The sequence below is a fragment of the Halichondria panicea genome, chromosome 4 (genome assembly GCF_963675165.1).
Source record: "Halichondria panicea chromosome 4, odHalPani1.1, whole genome shotgun sequence".
In the NCBI taxonomy this organism is placed as follows: domain Eukaryota; kingdom Metazoa; phylum Porifera; class Demospongiae; order Suberitida; family Halichondriidae; genus Halichondria; species Halichondria panicea.
In genome coordinates this window covers 1,223,813-1,237,530 of record NC_087380.1, presented here as the reverse complement: position 1 = coordinate 1,237,530, position 13,718 = coordinate 1,223,813, and the positions used below count along the sequence as shown (strand labels likewise).

General features: G+C 43.5%; 2 protein-coding genes and 1 non-coding gene across 6 annotated transcripts; 2 read left to right on the top strand and 1 right to left on the bottom strand.

Moving 5' to 3' along the window:
- Positions 1-1,121: 1,121 nt before the first annotated feature.
- On the top strand, positions 1,122-4,150 carry LOC135334974 (uncharacterized). Of its 2 annotated transcripts, none has more exons than XM_064530369.1 (7): positions 1,122-1,197; positions 1,318-1,380; positions 1,440-1,631; positions 1,679-1,891; positions 1,956-2,108; positions 2,601-2,804; positions 2,948-4,150. In XM_064530369.1, the coding sequence occupies exons 2-7, from the start codon at positions 1,329-1,331 to the stop codon at positions 4,039-4,041; spliced, it is 1,908 nt and encodes a 635-aa protein (XP_064386439.1). In that variant the 5' UTR covers positions 1,122-1,197; positions 1,318-1,328; the 3' UTR covers positions 4,042-4,150. The 2 variants fall into 2 exon arrangements, with proteins under 2 accessions (XP_064386439.1, XP_064386440.1); XM_064530370.1 differs by having other exon boundaries at positions 1,126-1,197; positions 2,944-4,150.
- On the bottom strand, positions 4,117-13,708 carry LOC135334959 (nuclear pore complex protein Nup155-like). 3 transcript variants are annotated; one of them, XM_064530340.1, is made up of 25 exons: positions 13,467-13,708; positions 13,039-13,176; positions 12,446-12,694; positions 11,820-12,077; positions 11,154-11,417; positions 10,768-10,917; positions 10,519-10,619; positions 10,070-10,333; positions 9,947-10,000; positions 9,440-9,641; positions 9,034-9,245; positions 8,662-8,777; positions 8,488-8,600; positions 8,089-8,222; positions 7,790-7,849; positions 7,367-7,576; positions 6,975-7,171; positions 6,569-6,713; positions 6,346-6,450; positions 6,238-6,288; positions 6,081-6,184; positions 5,665-6,026; positions 5,006-5,250; positions 4,770-4,876; positions 4,117-4,373 (listed from the first exon to the last, which is right to left on the bottom strand). In XM_064530340.1, the coding sequence occupies exons 1-25, from the start codon at positions 13,612-13,614 to the stop codon at positions 4,229-4,231; spliced, it is 4,134 nt and encodes a 1,377-aa protein (XP_064386410.1). In that variant the 5' UTR covers positions 13,615-13,708; the 3' UTR covers positions 4,117-4,228. The 3 variants fall into 3 exon arrangements, with proteins under 3 accessions (XP_064386410.1, XP_064386411.1, XP_064386413.1); XM_064530341.1 differs by lacking the exons at positions 12,446-12,694; positions 13,039-13,176; positions 13,467-13,708 and adding an exon at positions 12,389-12,408; XM_064530343.1 differs by lacking the exons at positions 12,446-12,694; positions 13,039-13,176; positions 13,467-13,708 and adding an exon at positions 12,352-12,371.
- Trnac-gca (transfer RNA cysteine (anticodon GCA)) lies at positions 8,828-8,899 on the top strand. Its single transcript has one exon. It is a non-coding gene; the product is annotated as a tRNA-Cys (tRNA).
- Positions 13,709-13,718: the final 10 nt, after the last annotated feature.

Sequence of the window (13,718 nt, the reverse complement as noted above, 5' to 3'; positions counted from 1 at the left end):
AATTATATCTATATGTGGTATATAGTGTTTGTTTGACAATTGCAAATAAATGCAACATGATCTCTGTACTTGGCACTCAGAATTACAATAGGCATCCTCACTGAATGCTGCATGGTGGGTGGTTGGATTGAACTGTCCTCTCAGCAAGAGTCATAATGTCTGGAGGGGAGTGAGTAGTGAATGAGTGCTGAAGTGCAGCCCAAGCACTTAGTCTCGAGTTATCATTAAGATCTATGTCTCATTTCATTTACCTGGCCATTTACAAGTACGTATATCAAATGAAGTACACAAGGATTATTTACGAGCTGTAAATCTAGGTGGTTGATCTCTAAGTTTGGAGGATATTTCGATATTGCGGAGTGCTTGGGCTGAGCATATTTGGGACTTATGCCCCACCAACCCACCCAATGGTCCCTTTTATAGGCTACTACTTTTAGTGGGAAGAAAACCTACAAATTTACTATGGAATTCAGCAAAACTAATAAATACACTAAATTCCTTGAAAACACATGTCTTTTATTACGATTTATATGACCAGTCAGACGAGTTTAACGTCATTGGGCAACAAGCAGGCGCCCTCGTGCAATATATGGCATGTTGCACTCTGGCTGGGCAATAACTAATACATAGCACTCATAACAAGCACTGGCAAGGTTAATAGCACTCGGCTACACCTCGTGCAATTAGCCATTGCTTGTTACTCGTGCTATTAATCCCATATTGCACTCTTAGCCATACTATTAATAGATCTACAGACTGACCGTTTACGCACTAATTCTGTGGTATAAAACTTATTAAGTCTAGATCTTACTTCAGGCCATAAATTATGATATTCAGTTCCCCCCAATGTCATAGTTTCAAGACATGCTGCATGCAGAAACCAAGCATAGCTAGTTTGTTTGTTTGAGACTATGCATACCATGATCTCTGTGCACTTAGCAACATTGCTTCAGTACTTATGAAATTTGGCACTGATATTCATGGTTATGCAAATAAGTAGTAGATCTACATGCCACTGTGCATGAGCTTGCATGTATAACATGGCATGTATAACATGGAGTGTCGATGGGTGTTTGGCTGGCTGGTATTATTGTCTGCCAAGAAATGTTCCACTCAGCAAGAGTCATGATGTCTGGAGCAAGAAGAGTAAAGGCTGATGTGCACTTATACTTGGCTTGGGTATATTTCTATATTTTGGTAAGGGCGTTGAAGGTACTCAGAGATTTCTGGCTAACAATCTCAGAAATTATGTAACAGTATATAATTTTTTTTATAGCTGGTATATAAAGACTTAATTTGTAATTTGCATTATTATAGCTATAGTTGCGATGGCCATGTATATTGTTTTGCTCTCTCTACTTCTCCTTCATTTCAACGAAGGTGACTATAATATGTACTCCTCTCTATATAGTTTTTATACCATCTCTCTATGTATGCAGGACATGTGATGATTCAATTTGATGAGAGGCAAAAAATTATTCGTGAAAATGATGCTGGAGAAATCCACGTTAGTATAACTGGACAGAGGGCAAGGGCCATCAGTATAACAGTTACGCCAATCACCTTCAGTGAATTCACCGGCCAACTGCCCTCTGAATATACCCCGGATTCCCTCCCAGATCCAGCAGAGGGTACGTATAGATAGACTCATAATTCTTATAATTATGTATGTATATAGTTGAGGACTTCATGTTCAACAAGGCCGAAATTATCTTGCCCTCATTCAAAGTTGATACTGGAACAACAGTTTTCTCTGTTGAAATATCTCTTTTTGACGATGTTGTAAACGAAAAGGATGAGGGTTTCTGGCTTTTGATTGAGGTGCAGAATCGAGATGATATGACAATTGAGAGGAGTGGATTAGCTCTTGTTATAATCAAAGATAATGATCGTGAGTTTGACTGTGTAAAGGTATCCAGACGTTTTATGTGACAGTGTTTTGCATGTGCATGCAGCCATCAGTATTGGATTTGCTCTACCAGTGTACGAAACAATCGAACAAAATGGGCTGGTTGACGACCTCGTGTTTATCGTGAAGGACGGCAATGTGAAGTCTGAGCAGGTGCTTAAAATCCTCGTCATGGCTACATCTGGTTCAGCTGATATGGGTGTGTTATAATGTATAGCGGATGATATTTGTATGGTGCAAATTGTTCCTATAATTATGTAGAGCATTAATCTGCTGCACAATAGGTCTTACGGCACAGTTTTTGAGCTGTAGGCCTATGAACATTTAGTATGTAACTGGGTATAGTATGTACGAAAATGTTCAATGTTCACCAACGAAAATTACCGGCTATAATTATACAGTAATTGTATGACCTACCGTACAACTACTGCGGCCCAAAAATGATACAAATTATGCGAATGAATTAATGAGTAAATGCAGAAATATTATCTGCGAATGAATTAATGAGTAAATGCAGAAATATTATCTGCAAATGCTTATTAACCACGCCTAATTTAACAGTTGAAAGTTTAATTCGCATAAATATTATCCCCAGAAGGTCGTTTTACAGTTATTTACAGAATTTTTGGGCCACAGAAATTTCTAGCTATGCGGTATGCTATTAGTGGCACTTATACAACTTGCTTGACAGGGATCGATTTCTCGGCTTCAAGTATGACTGAATTAGAATTCCAACCTGAAGATGAGGAGGTCCCATTCTCATTCCAAGTTAATGAGGACCAGATTCTAGAAGGAGTTGAGTATTTTCCACTGTCTTTATCAATGGACGAGAGCCAACTAGGACTGCAATTGGGTGCTATAACTGATGCTATGGTGAACATTCAGGATAATGATGGTGTGTGTGCCCAACAGCATAATTACTTAGGCTGCTATTAATGTTAATGAGTCACAGTGTTCCACGCCTAGCTATTATATCCTCAATAGCTGCATTTAAGGCAACTACTTATAATTATCCACCCTGCCCACCGAATCAGCTAGGTCAGGGAAGTCAAGGAGCAGAAGCTCCAGTGATGAGGACGAGTCCACCCTGCCCACCGAATCAGCTAGGTCAGGGAAGTCAAGGAGCAGAAGCTCCAGTGATGAGGACGAGTCCACCCTGCCCACCGAATCAGCTAGGTCAGGGAAGTCAAGGAGCAGAAGCTCCAGTGATGAGGACGAGTCCACCCTGCCCACCGAATCAGCTAGGTCAGGGAAGTCAAGGAGCAGAAGCTCCAGTGATGAGGACGAGTCCACCATGCCCATCGAATCAGCTAGGTCAGGGAAGTCAAGGAGGAGAAGCTCCAGTGATGAGGACGAGTCCACCCTGCCCACCGAATCAGCTAGGTCAGGGAAGTCAAGGAGCAGAAGCTCCAGTGATGAGGACGAGTCCACCATGCCCATCGAATCAGCTAGGTCAGGGAAGTCAAGGAGGAGAAGCTCCAGTGATGAGGACGAGTCCACCCTGCCCATCGAATCAGCTAGGTCAAGGAGCAGAAGCTCCAGTAATGAGGACGAGTCCACCCTGCCCACCGAATCAGCTAGGTCAAGGAAGTCAAGGAGCAGAAGCTCCAGTGATGAGGACGAGTCCACCCTGCCCACCGAATCAGCTAGGTCAGGGAAGTCAAGGAGGAGAAGCTCCAGTGATGAGGACGAGTCCACCCTGCCCACCGAATCAGCTAGGTCAGGGAAGTCAAGGAGCAGAAGCTCCAGTGATGAGGACGAGTCCACCATGCCCATCGAATCAGCTAGGTCAGGGAAGTCAAGGAGGAGAAGCTCCAGTGATGAGGACGAGTCCACCCTGCCCATCGAATCAGCTAGGTCAAGGAGCAGAAGCTCCAGTAATGAGGACGAGTCCACCCTGCCCACCGAATCAGCTAGGTCAAGGAGCAGAAGCTCCAGTGATGAGGACAAGTCCACCCTGCCCACCGAATCAACTAGGCCAAAGAAAACAAACAAGAGGAAGGGTAGACATTCAAGAGCGGGATGACGAGAGTTCACAGTCCACCGCACAGAGAAGTAGCTCATGCAAACTTACTAAATATAATATACAAACTTTATCTAAAATGTCTATTGTGATCTTATACCTGATTTAATTATTCGTTTTTCTGTCTTAATTCTCTAACATTAATTCGTTTTCTGTCTTAATTCTCTAACAATTAATATTGTCATTGTATATAGTTTCAACATTAAATCAACAAGACATGTCATGTACAGCAGAGTTACAAGTATGTAAATAAACAAATAGAGTACACAAAGATAATTTTACTAATTGAATATTAACTAAAGAGTCATTCTCTGCAGTCTAGTTTGTTGGTCTCTAAGTTTGGAGGATATTTCTCGATAGTGTGGAGTGCTTGGGCTGAGAGTGCCCAGCTCCACCAGGTAGCGATTGAGGGCGTCCTGTACTGAGGCGGTGAAGGTGGGTCTACAGGGAGGAGGAGGTCATAACAGACACTACAAAGTCATTATGTAAAATTTAATATTATAATTATAAACAATCAATCATACCACTATATATACTGACAAACAATTGCAATTATAGACAATATGAATGTTATAAATAATGCTTTACACGTGCCAACCTAGAGGGTGGCAATCAAGAAGCTAATTATAACAAAGGTCAGATGCACAGAGCACACAAATGACTCACCATGCACCTAAAACTAACACTGCTCAATTTATGCTTACCTATTTTTGACAATAAAACTACTGATAGACAGACTACTGATATAATAGGTAGGTTGAGGAGGGGGGCAACACTGTACAGGCGCCTGACATACAAACAACACATGCAGGCACGGCAACACACTACTATACACACTTCTCATAGATGGTGACCATAGAGGGCCTCTGCAGGTAAGAGTCCACAACAGAAGCCATGGCAACCAGAACATAGAGGGGTGAGCCAACAGACGCCCAGTAAGCGTCCTGTAGTAGAAACACACACATACACACGATAAGGTCCATGATACAACATTACACTGTCTGGTATTGAATGCCAAAGTTTTACGTAACTAAGCTACATGTGCAGGAAATCAATAAGCAATGCCCACTCACCTTTGCTTTGTACATTTCGTCGTAGACTAGGAACAGAGATTTGAGTGAGACTCCAATCTCCAGTAGCAGCTGGTGGGGGAATCCCCTCTCCCACCCCCTCTGACAGGCGTGCTTCTCCAGACTGACCACCAGATACCGTAGGGGAAAGAAACGCTCGCTGGCCGAGTAGAGAGGGCCTAGTTGCATGAGTTTGGTGCGGATAGCTTGCATCTGAGCCGGGGCAGTGGGTGGGCCAACTCGCAGGACTGGAGGAGGGGAGAAAATATTATGCTGATTGAGGTACCGTACGGGTAGAAAATTTCGAGGGTGTACATTTTCGTGCAATTCAATATTCTGTCTTATTTGGAAAATTTCGCGGGTAGTAAATTTCGTGGAGTTAGGGTGTGTCACTATCTCGCATGCGTAAACAAAGCCTTTCGCGGGTTTTAATTTTCGTGTTCTGCAGCCACCCACGAAAAACGCGAAATTAAAAACACCTCGAAATTTTCTACCCGTACGGTAGTTGGTAAAGTATAAGAAAGATACACGAATCAGATGGACTGGAGTTGTTGTTTAAATTATGACCTAGCATTTCAGAGAGGATGATCTTAATTAAAATTAGGTAATTGTTAACAATGGGTAACAAAAATTCCGAGTAACTCCACCCACTTCACACCCACCACTATCGATGATGTCCCTCCACAGTGACTCTATAAGGGTGGGGTCATAGTGGCCAGCACAGTGCACTATTGCCAGCTTGCACTCAGCCAGCTCGAATGGCTCAGCGAAATCCCCGTACAATTTTGTAATATCCATCAGCTCTTCGTTAAGCATCCCTATGGCAGCTGCCACGTCTGGAGTACGGGGTCGAAGGTTAAGAGCGTCTAACACACCCAGTTGGATACGAGCAACTTCCATTTTTTCTTCTAACTCGTGCAATATTTCACCAGCCCTGCTTGCCGATGTTGCTAGGTTACAGCTCTTGGCGCACATGACAGCTCGAGATATATATTCAAGCCTTTCATCCAATTCCAGGTCAGATCTGAAACATGTGATAGTTTGTGATTAGAACGTCACCGTGGTAACGTTAACGTACCCCTCAGTATGTGCAATCTTGTCGAGTATTTGTGCAGCTGCCGCATAATTCTTGTTCCTCTCATAATAGCGCCAGAGGAGGTCTAAAATGAGGCGATTGTCATCCTGTGTGTGTGGGAGGGGAAATGTGTGGGGTGTGGATGTGTGGGCGGGAGTACCTGAATGGTGGCTGTGTATTTGAGGTACTCCTCGATGTACGGAGACTGGATCTGTACGAGGAAGTGACATCATCACCCTTACACAATGAACCATTATATCGATCTCACCTCGACAACCATGTCAGCCAGATCCTCTCCGATAAGCCAGCTGTACAACGTCACATGAAACAGCTGATCGTCTGAACGCAAAGCTATGGATATTGTTTCATCAAACTGGAGGGGAGGGGCTAGGGTAAAGCTACATGTATGATTTGCAAAAACTGGCCAAAAATAGACTTCTGATTTAAGACATCATCTGAAAGGCCTATTTGTATAAGCTTTTAGCACTCACCTCTTTCTGTGGGTCTGGGTGGTCTTCCGTTGGCTTGTCAGGGGGTGGTCCAGGCCGGGTGGGAATATGTTGGGCGGGACCTGGTGTCCTCTGTCGTAACAACAGCTGAGAGAGCACTCCAGTCACTGTCGAGTATAGCTCCTGTCTGTAACAAACAAACCAACCATATACGTAAAACTAACATATAAACAAAGAAAGTAATAATTATACCGTATATCGGGTTTAGAATGCGAGGTTAATAATTACTGATTGCAAACGATGCTGTACAAGCATGATTGTGTTGCGAATTACATCATGCTCACTTTGTGGGATGTTTTTAATTGTGAATTATGCGAAAATTCACAATTTGCAACCTGATATACAGTACTTCAATATTTCCCACACAGCCATATTTAACCACACCTACCTCTCCATGAAAGCCCTCTGTCCCATGACATCATCAGGGGGTTGCCCCGACTTGTAGAAGTGTAGTCCCAGATTTTGAGGGTCCTTGTGATTGGCCGAGCACAGCGCTAACTCCACCACCCCCTCCATAAAGTGCAGCTCGCTGTACAGCTCCACAATGGTCGCCAGGGGCAACTGGTGGGTCACACGGCTGAAGTTCTGAGAGGAAAATTTGCGTGTGCAATTTTCACTGTTAAGTACATGAAATTTCCAAGTGTCGCATAATTAGAAGGTTCCCTTAACTATACATACAGTTACGTGGTGGTTGCATGCTATACATGTTACACTACCAATTCAAGTTTTTGCTTAATTAGAATACACACGTTTCCATTCTATACTACTGGAGATACGTACCTTAAGAGATTCTCTGAGCTGTGTGAGTCGGTCGTAGTTGCTCTGACTGGCCTTGGCCATCGTGACAAGCTCAAGGCCTTTACTCAGCACAGCGTCATCTTGTGAGAACAACGAGGGGGTGGAGCCTCGCAGCTGAACAGTGAGGGTGTCAGACATTGCCGAGTCAACAGCGTGGCGGGTCAAGAGGGAGGTTATCAGCGACGATATGAGCTGTGTGTATGTTGTGTGGGCGGGGGCCGTGGTATTAAAGGAGTTACATGTGCATGCATGGAGCTTAGTTACTCAGAAATGTTTAAGCACTTGAGGAACAAAAATTCAAGTTATTGGCACTCAAAATTAGTCCCCAAATTAACAAGTTTTCTCAGGGTTTATGGACACACACAAAGCTGTTGCAAGTATATTATACACACACAAGTAACGTACCTGCTTTCCCCTCACAAACAGAGAGCTGAAGGTGGTCCTCTGCAGCAGCATTAGGTTGTCCTGCATAATGACACAAGTATTGTATGAACAAACACCTGCACAATGTATAGTGTACACAGTGGTTGCCTAGAAATGTTGAAGCAGTGGCTATTTTGCAATCCTTAATCTCAATTCAGTAAACAAATCCTTCTATTATGTAGAAAACTATAGGCCTAAGAGGTGGTTAGTACCAACCACCACCACCGACCAGTGTGGGCACATACTTACATAATCATAATTAATGTAGCCATGCATAATACCTTGCTCAGGCCAGCTGCTACGAGGCTGAACTGGTTCTCCGTGAACAGTTTCCATAGCGACAGACATTCACAGCAGCGGACAATAAGAGCATGAAGGTTGAGCAACGAACTTTGCTCCATTTGATGAGCATCAGCTATGAGGGGGTATTGATAACGCATATTTACATGGTTGATATTTAATGAGCATCAGCTATGAGGGGGTATTGATAACGCATATTTACATGGTTGATATTTATATCGTAATTACTTGAAAAACCATTGCGAATGAGCTAAATCAGCAGACTTTGCTATCTAACCTATGCGTTCTGACAAGACAATACAAGTACTGGTTGCAAAACAATCATAAATCGCAAAATTGCTTATGACTGTTTGAAATGATCCAGTAATACTTATAATCACCTTGGTATTTCTTCATGAGGGACTGCTGTACATGGGCGGGGCTGACAGTGTCCATACCATCAGGACGCATGAAGTGCAGCATTCGTTGGTGGACGTTGGACGGAGATGACATACTGGATAATAGCCATGACGATGAACACAATACAAAATAAAATTATGCAGGTAATGAATTACCGCAGGCTGTCAGAAGACATTGAGAACAGCTGTCTGTTGGTCTCCAAGAAACTCTTTAGATTGTGCAACTGCTCAGAGAAAATGGTCAATTCTTCTCTGGAATATCTGCTTTCAACCTGTGAGCAATGGAGTGAACACATGTTATATTTTATCTAGTAATCAGCGTGGGGGTATAGCTCAGTGGTAGAGCATTCGACTGCAGATCGAGAGGTCCCTGGTTCAAATCCGGGTGCCCCCTGCTATCTTTTTTATATTTTGTGTGTGTAAATAATCCAGACTGCAAATCAAGAGGTCCCTGGTTCAAATCCGGGTGCCCCTACTATCTTTTTTATCTTTTTTCAATGCTATACTAGACAACAGAAAATGTCTTACTTGTTCATTTTGTATGTCTCCAGGAGGTTTGTAGCTCACGGCAACCGGTTCATTCCACAGTGGTCGCAATAGACGAGACAAGTAGCGAACGAGACCATCGTGTCTACCAGACAAATGCACCTCAGGGCCAGTAAGTGCCCTACCCAGAGCCTGAGGTCCCATTCCCATTGCAGGAGTGCCGGGTGTCTGGGTACCATACTGAGCAGGTGTGCCTATAAAGCAATCATTGTGATTGATCTAAAGCACATCATGTCATGCACACCATCTTGTAGCTCTATCAAAGAGCTAAAATGTACTAAATGCATACTTAGTGATCAATCTTCAAGTTATGGGCAGTCAAAGTTACCAATAAAACAGGCTTACTTCGGAGAAAACACAAAGATACTGTACTATTAAATTTTCTCACCTGGCCCCCCACCTGGCCCTTGTTGAGGTGTGAGCGTTTGTGGGGTGGTCTGATATGTTGAGGCAATATTGGAAGGGGGTGGAGTCTGCATTGGAGAGGCCACGCCCCCTTGTGACAATCCAGCGGGTCCGAGGTTTGTGGGGAATATAAAGTGAGGTTCTCCTCCGTACCTGAAGAAAGCTTCAGTGGCAGAGGCTGACACCTAGAGTACATGCATGAGTGGGTGGGGGGAGAAGTCAGTCTCATAGTGGCAGGATAATTCGGAGAAAACACAAATACCAAACACACCATCTTGTAGCTCTATCAAAGAGCTACTAAACACAAATTTCAGTTTAAAAAAATACATGGACAACTCTTACTCAAGTTATGGGCAGTCAAGGTTACCTCACAAACCAATAGAATAAGTGCTTAGAAAAAGCACACAGAATACACTGCAACAGAGAAGTAGCCTAGCAACTTTAACAGGCGCCTACACACAGACATACTAGTAGTGAGGGAGATCATCACCTGTGGGGAGCTCTTGGTTGCTAGGATAAGGCACATGGCACACGCTTGCGTCTCCTAGAAGGGAGGAGGAAATAAAGAAAAACATGACAACCTCACACAATCAGAAATGGTGATCTAGCTCACTTTGAATAGTGTGAAGAAAGATTCGATGCTTTCACTAGTTCCGCTTTTACAAGCGTCCAATAAGAATTGCAGCTGCTCCATTGGGCGGAGTTTCGTGACTATATAACTCCCCTGTGTGGTGAGGAGTACAAACTGTCGTGAGGGGCGTGCATGTTGTGTGACAAGTGTGGGTGGTGAGGGTGTGGGGGAGGAGATGGCCTCTAGCTCCCCTGGCTGAATGGACTCGGCAATGGCCCACATTCGACCTTCAAGACGATTGGTTACCTGTGATGGTACAAAATGGAGGGGGAGTATAAATACAAACAAAAATAATGACGACCTAGTGATCAAATCAGTAAAAGAAGTTATTACATGTATTTTTCTTAACTATTACCTAGGGCCCGAAATAAATTACTGATCAAGTATGGTAGCACTTATCAAAAAGCTACTGAATTACTAGATAAACTCACATGAGATTCCATGAGGGCTGTTTGGAATGGGAAGAGGTCAGAGTCCACCATCCACAGGTTATCTCTCTCTTCTGTTACCGATGACGATAGAACCAGAACACCTATTATAGTAAGCAATAATAATATTATAGTCAGTGACTGTGTTGTACTTTCCATTACTGTTGAGTTTATAATACTGCACACTTGATCAGTACTGTAACACCGTATATATCTTCTAATTTATCAGACACTTGTAGGAGCTGTGGTCACCTTTCCTATAGAAGACTTGGTGTACGGTTGGTCCTGGGCGTTGTGTGGAGGAGGGGGAGTAGCCCGGGGGGAGACGAACGTGCACCAGAGCCAGGAGAGAGGGACGGGCAGCAATACCACCGGGCGTAGTGGTGAAGTAGAGACGAAGACCTGAGGGAAGGAGGGGTATCAAAGCGTATGGTGAAATAAACACTGTGTGAGGTACATGTATGTACAGACAATAATTTTTCGTTTTTGATATCGGTTGATTTTTAGTGAAGTTATGCGCAGTTATCACTTGGGAAAGAACAAGTAAATTAATTATTGAGCCTAGAGAATAAATAGTGATTATTCTTAAACTGGGCTATTATCTGCATGATATGCACACTGACAGCAATCTACAGCACCTGATTTGGTGACTGCCAGTAGGTGGAGAGTGAGGGACTCAGAGGCAGGTATCACTGATATCCACACCAGAGGACTAACCAACGTCTTGTCAGCTGACCTCAGAGCCGACAATGACCTTTGAACTATACGACCCATGCTAATACTGGCCACCCTTCTTAACCCCTTCCCGTCAGAGCCGAGATCATACGCTGTGATTGTGTTATTGTCGCTACGTGTGTAGAGAACGTGACGACTGTTGTCAATCACTAGCTGAGTCAGCGGATCTGGAGAGGGGGGTGGTCATTTATTATCATACAGGGTGAAATTAGGGGATCTGAAATACGTTAATAGAAGCTAGTTTCAGAGAAAATTAATAAGAATGCTTCTACAAATTTTAAGATTTTCTGAAAGCTTAGGAAGAGATCTTTCAAATGGTATCATCAAAGTTCGTTTTGAGAAATAAAAGTATTTGCCAATTTGGGCATACCATGAATAATAGCCCATGGTCCAAGGCCGAAAAATAACAAATTATGGCCCCAAAGCAATTTTGGATTTCAACACATCATTTGAAAGGTCTCTTTCTAAGCTTTCAGAAAATCAGAAAATTTCTGATATTGGATCAACGATACTAAATTTATGGCTGTTGAAAGATAGTCAACTACAACTCCCCATCCTGTTTGACTTACCATCTTCAGAGAATGAGAGAAAAGATGGTACGAGGAACGAAACCATAGAAATGGAATGGTTAATTTTCCGGCACTTTTTACTGAACCATCCATCCACGGCCTGGTAGATGATCTCGTACAGACAGCCGTCCCTCCCGGCTAGAAACAAGCGGCCATCAGGAGTGCCCTCTATAGCCACCATGCACACATTGTCTGAGGGCACGTTGAACAGAGGCTCCGGCTGGAGGTGTATTTCAGAGTGTGTGTCCGTCGGGGAGGCTGTGCGTGTGGGGGTGGGTGGGTGTGTGTGTGGGGGGGCAGATATCAATGCTTGCATAATGTAATGTATGTACAGGATTACGCATGACTGCAAGGAGGACAATTTTGAGCTTACTATAAATCATACACTGTATGCACATAGCAGCAAAATACTTCACCCTCACACACACACACCTACCTCACACAACACACACACTTCACACCTCACACACTCACACGTGAAGCTAACTCCTAACACCACCCACACACTCACACACATCACCCACACACTCACATGTGAAGCTTACTCCTAACACCACCCACACACTCACATGTGAAGCTGACCCCTAACACCACCCACACACTCACACACCACCTCACACACTCACATGTGAAGCTGACCCCTAACACCACCACCTCCACGGCCGTGGTCAGACACAACAAGTACTCAATATGATCCTGGAACACTCCTTCTTTAGGCAGGACCAGACCAGCTGCCAGAATGACCTCACTCAGTCCATCAAAGTAGGCAAGGTCCTTCCCATCCTCGTAATTCCACATGTAGATGGTGGAGTCGATGGTTAGCCACGCCCTACGAATCTCCGGCATCAAGTTCATAGCACAGTTGCACTGCATGTCTGAGGAGATTGGATATGAGTCTTTGAGAGGCCATAACTCAAGTTTTGATTGTCCAATCTTAATGGTTTAATGATTTTCAGAAAGCCTGACTCGAGCTCTATTAGATGGAATTTTCGATTCGAATATAATTTTTGGACTCTATTTCGGGAAAAAAGCATGGGCTATAGGTGGGGGAAATGTCAAATTTGGGCCCAATCAAAAATTTTAGGCTGTAAATGCCATTTGAAAGAGCTTTTTCTAAGCTCTCAGAAAATCATAAAAGCAATGAAATTGGATCACCAGAAATAAAGTTATGCTTAAAGTTATAAACTCAGTAACACACGTACAGTCAATAAACTCGTACTTTGAAACTCCTGCAGCAGTTCTGGTGGAATAGGAATGTGCTTGATTGGGCCGAGGTGTGGGAGTGAGCTCAGACTGGGGAGGGTGGACGGCAGAGACGGGTAATCCACGTCTGTATGTCCGCTGCAGTTTGTCTGGACTGTATGGAAACAAAGACAGAGAGAGATCAGATCATTACAATATCCATCAACATACTTATAATACGAAAAACATAAAATTGCTAAGTCTTACACTAATTTGCACCATTTGCTTAACTTATATAACACCTATAATTCATATAAATTGCTCACTTAACACTACCATGAATGAATGCTAAAATGGAGCGATTGACATTCCCTTAGTGTTGAATAACACCTAGTATTTTTACACTACAGTACTGTGCGACTAGGGATCAGCTCATTATGGTTGCTATGGTTGCTATAGGAATACCGTGTGTGGCTATCCTTAGCTGGCCACTCAGCTCCATGAAGCTGTTGTCCTCATGTAAGTGTTTCTCCAACAACCTTCCAGCAGCCTCCAAACTCTCCACACTGTCTCCCGAGGATCCCATTAAGCTTGACACACCACTTAGACTCATGACTGTACCAAGTTAACACACGATCTAACCAAATAGCACGCTTTTGTATAGATGCTAGGTTGAAGCCGCCATCTTTAGTAAGGCCATGTGGGTTTGTGCGTCGA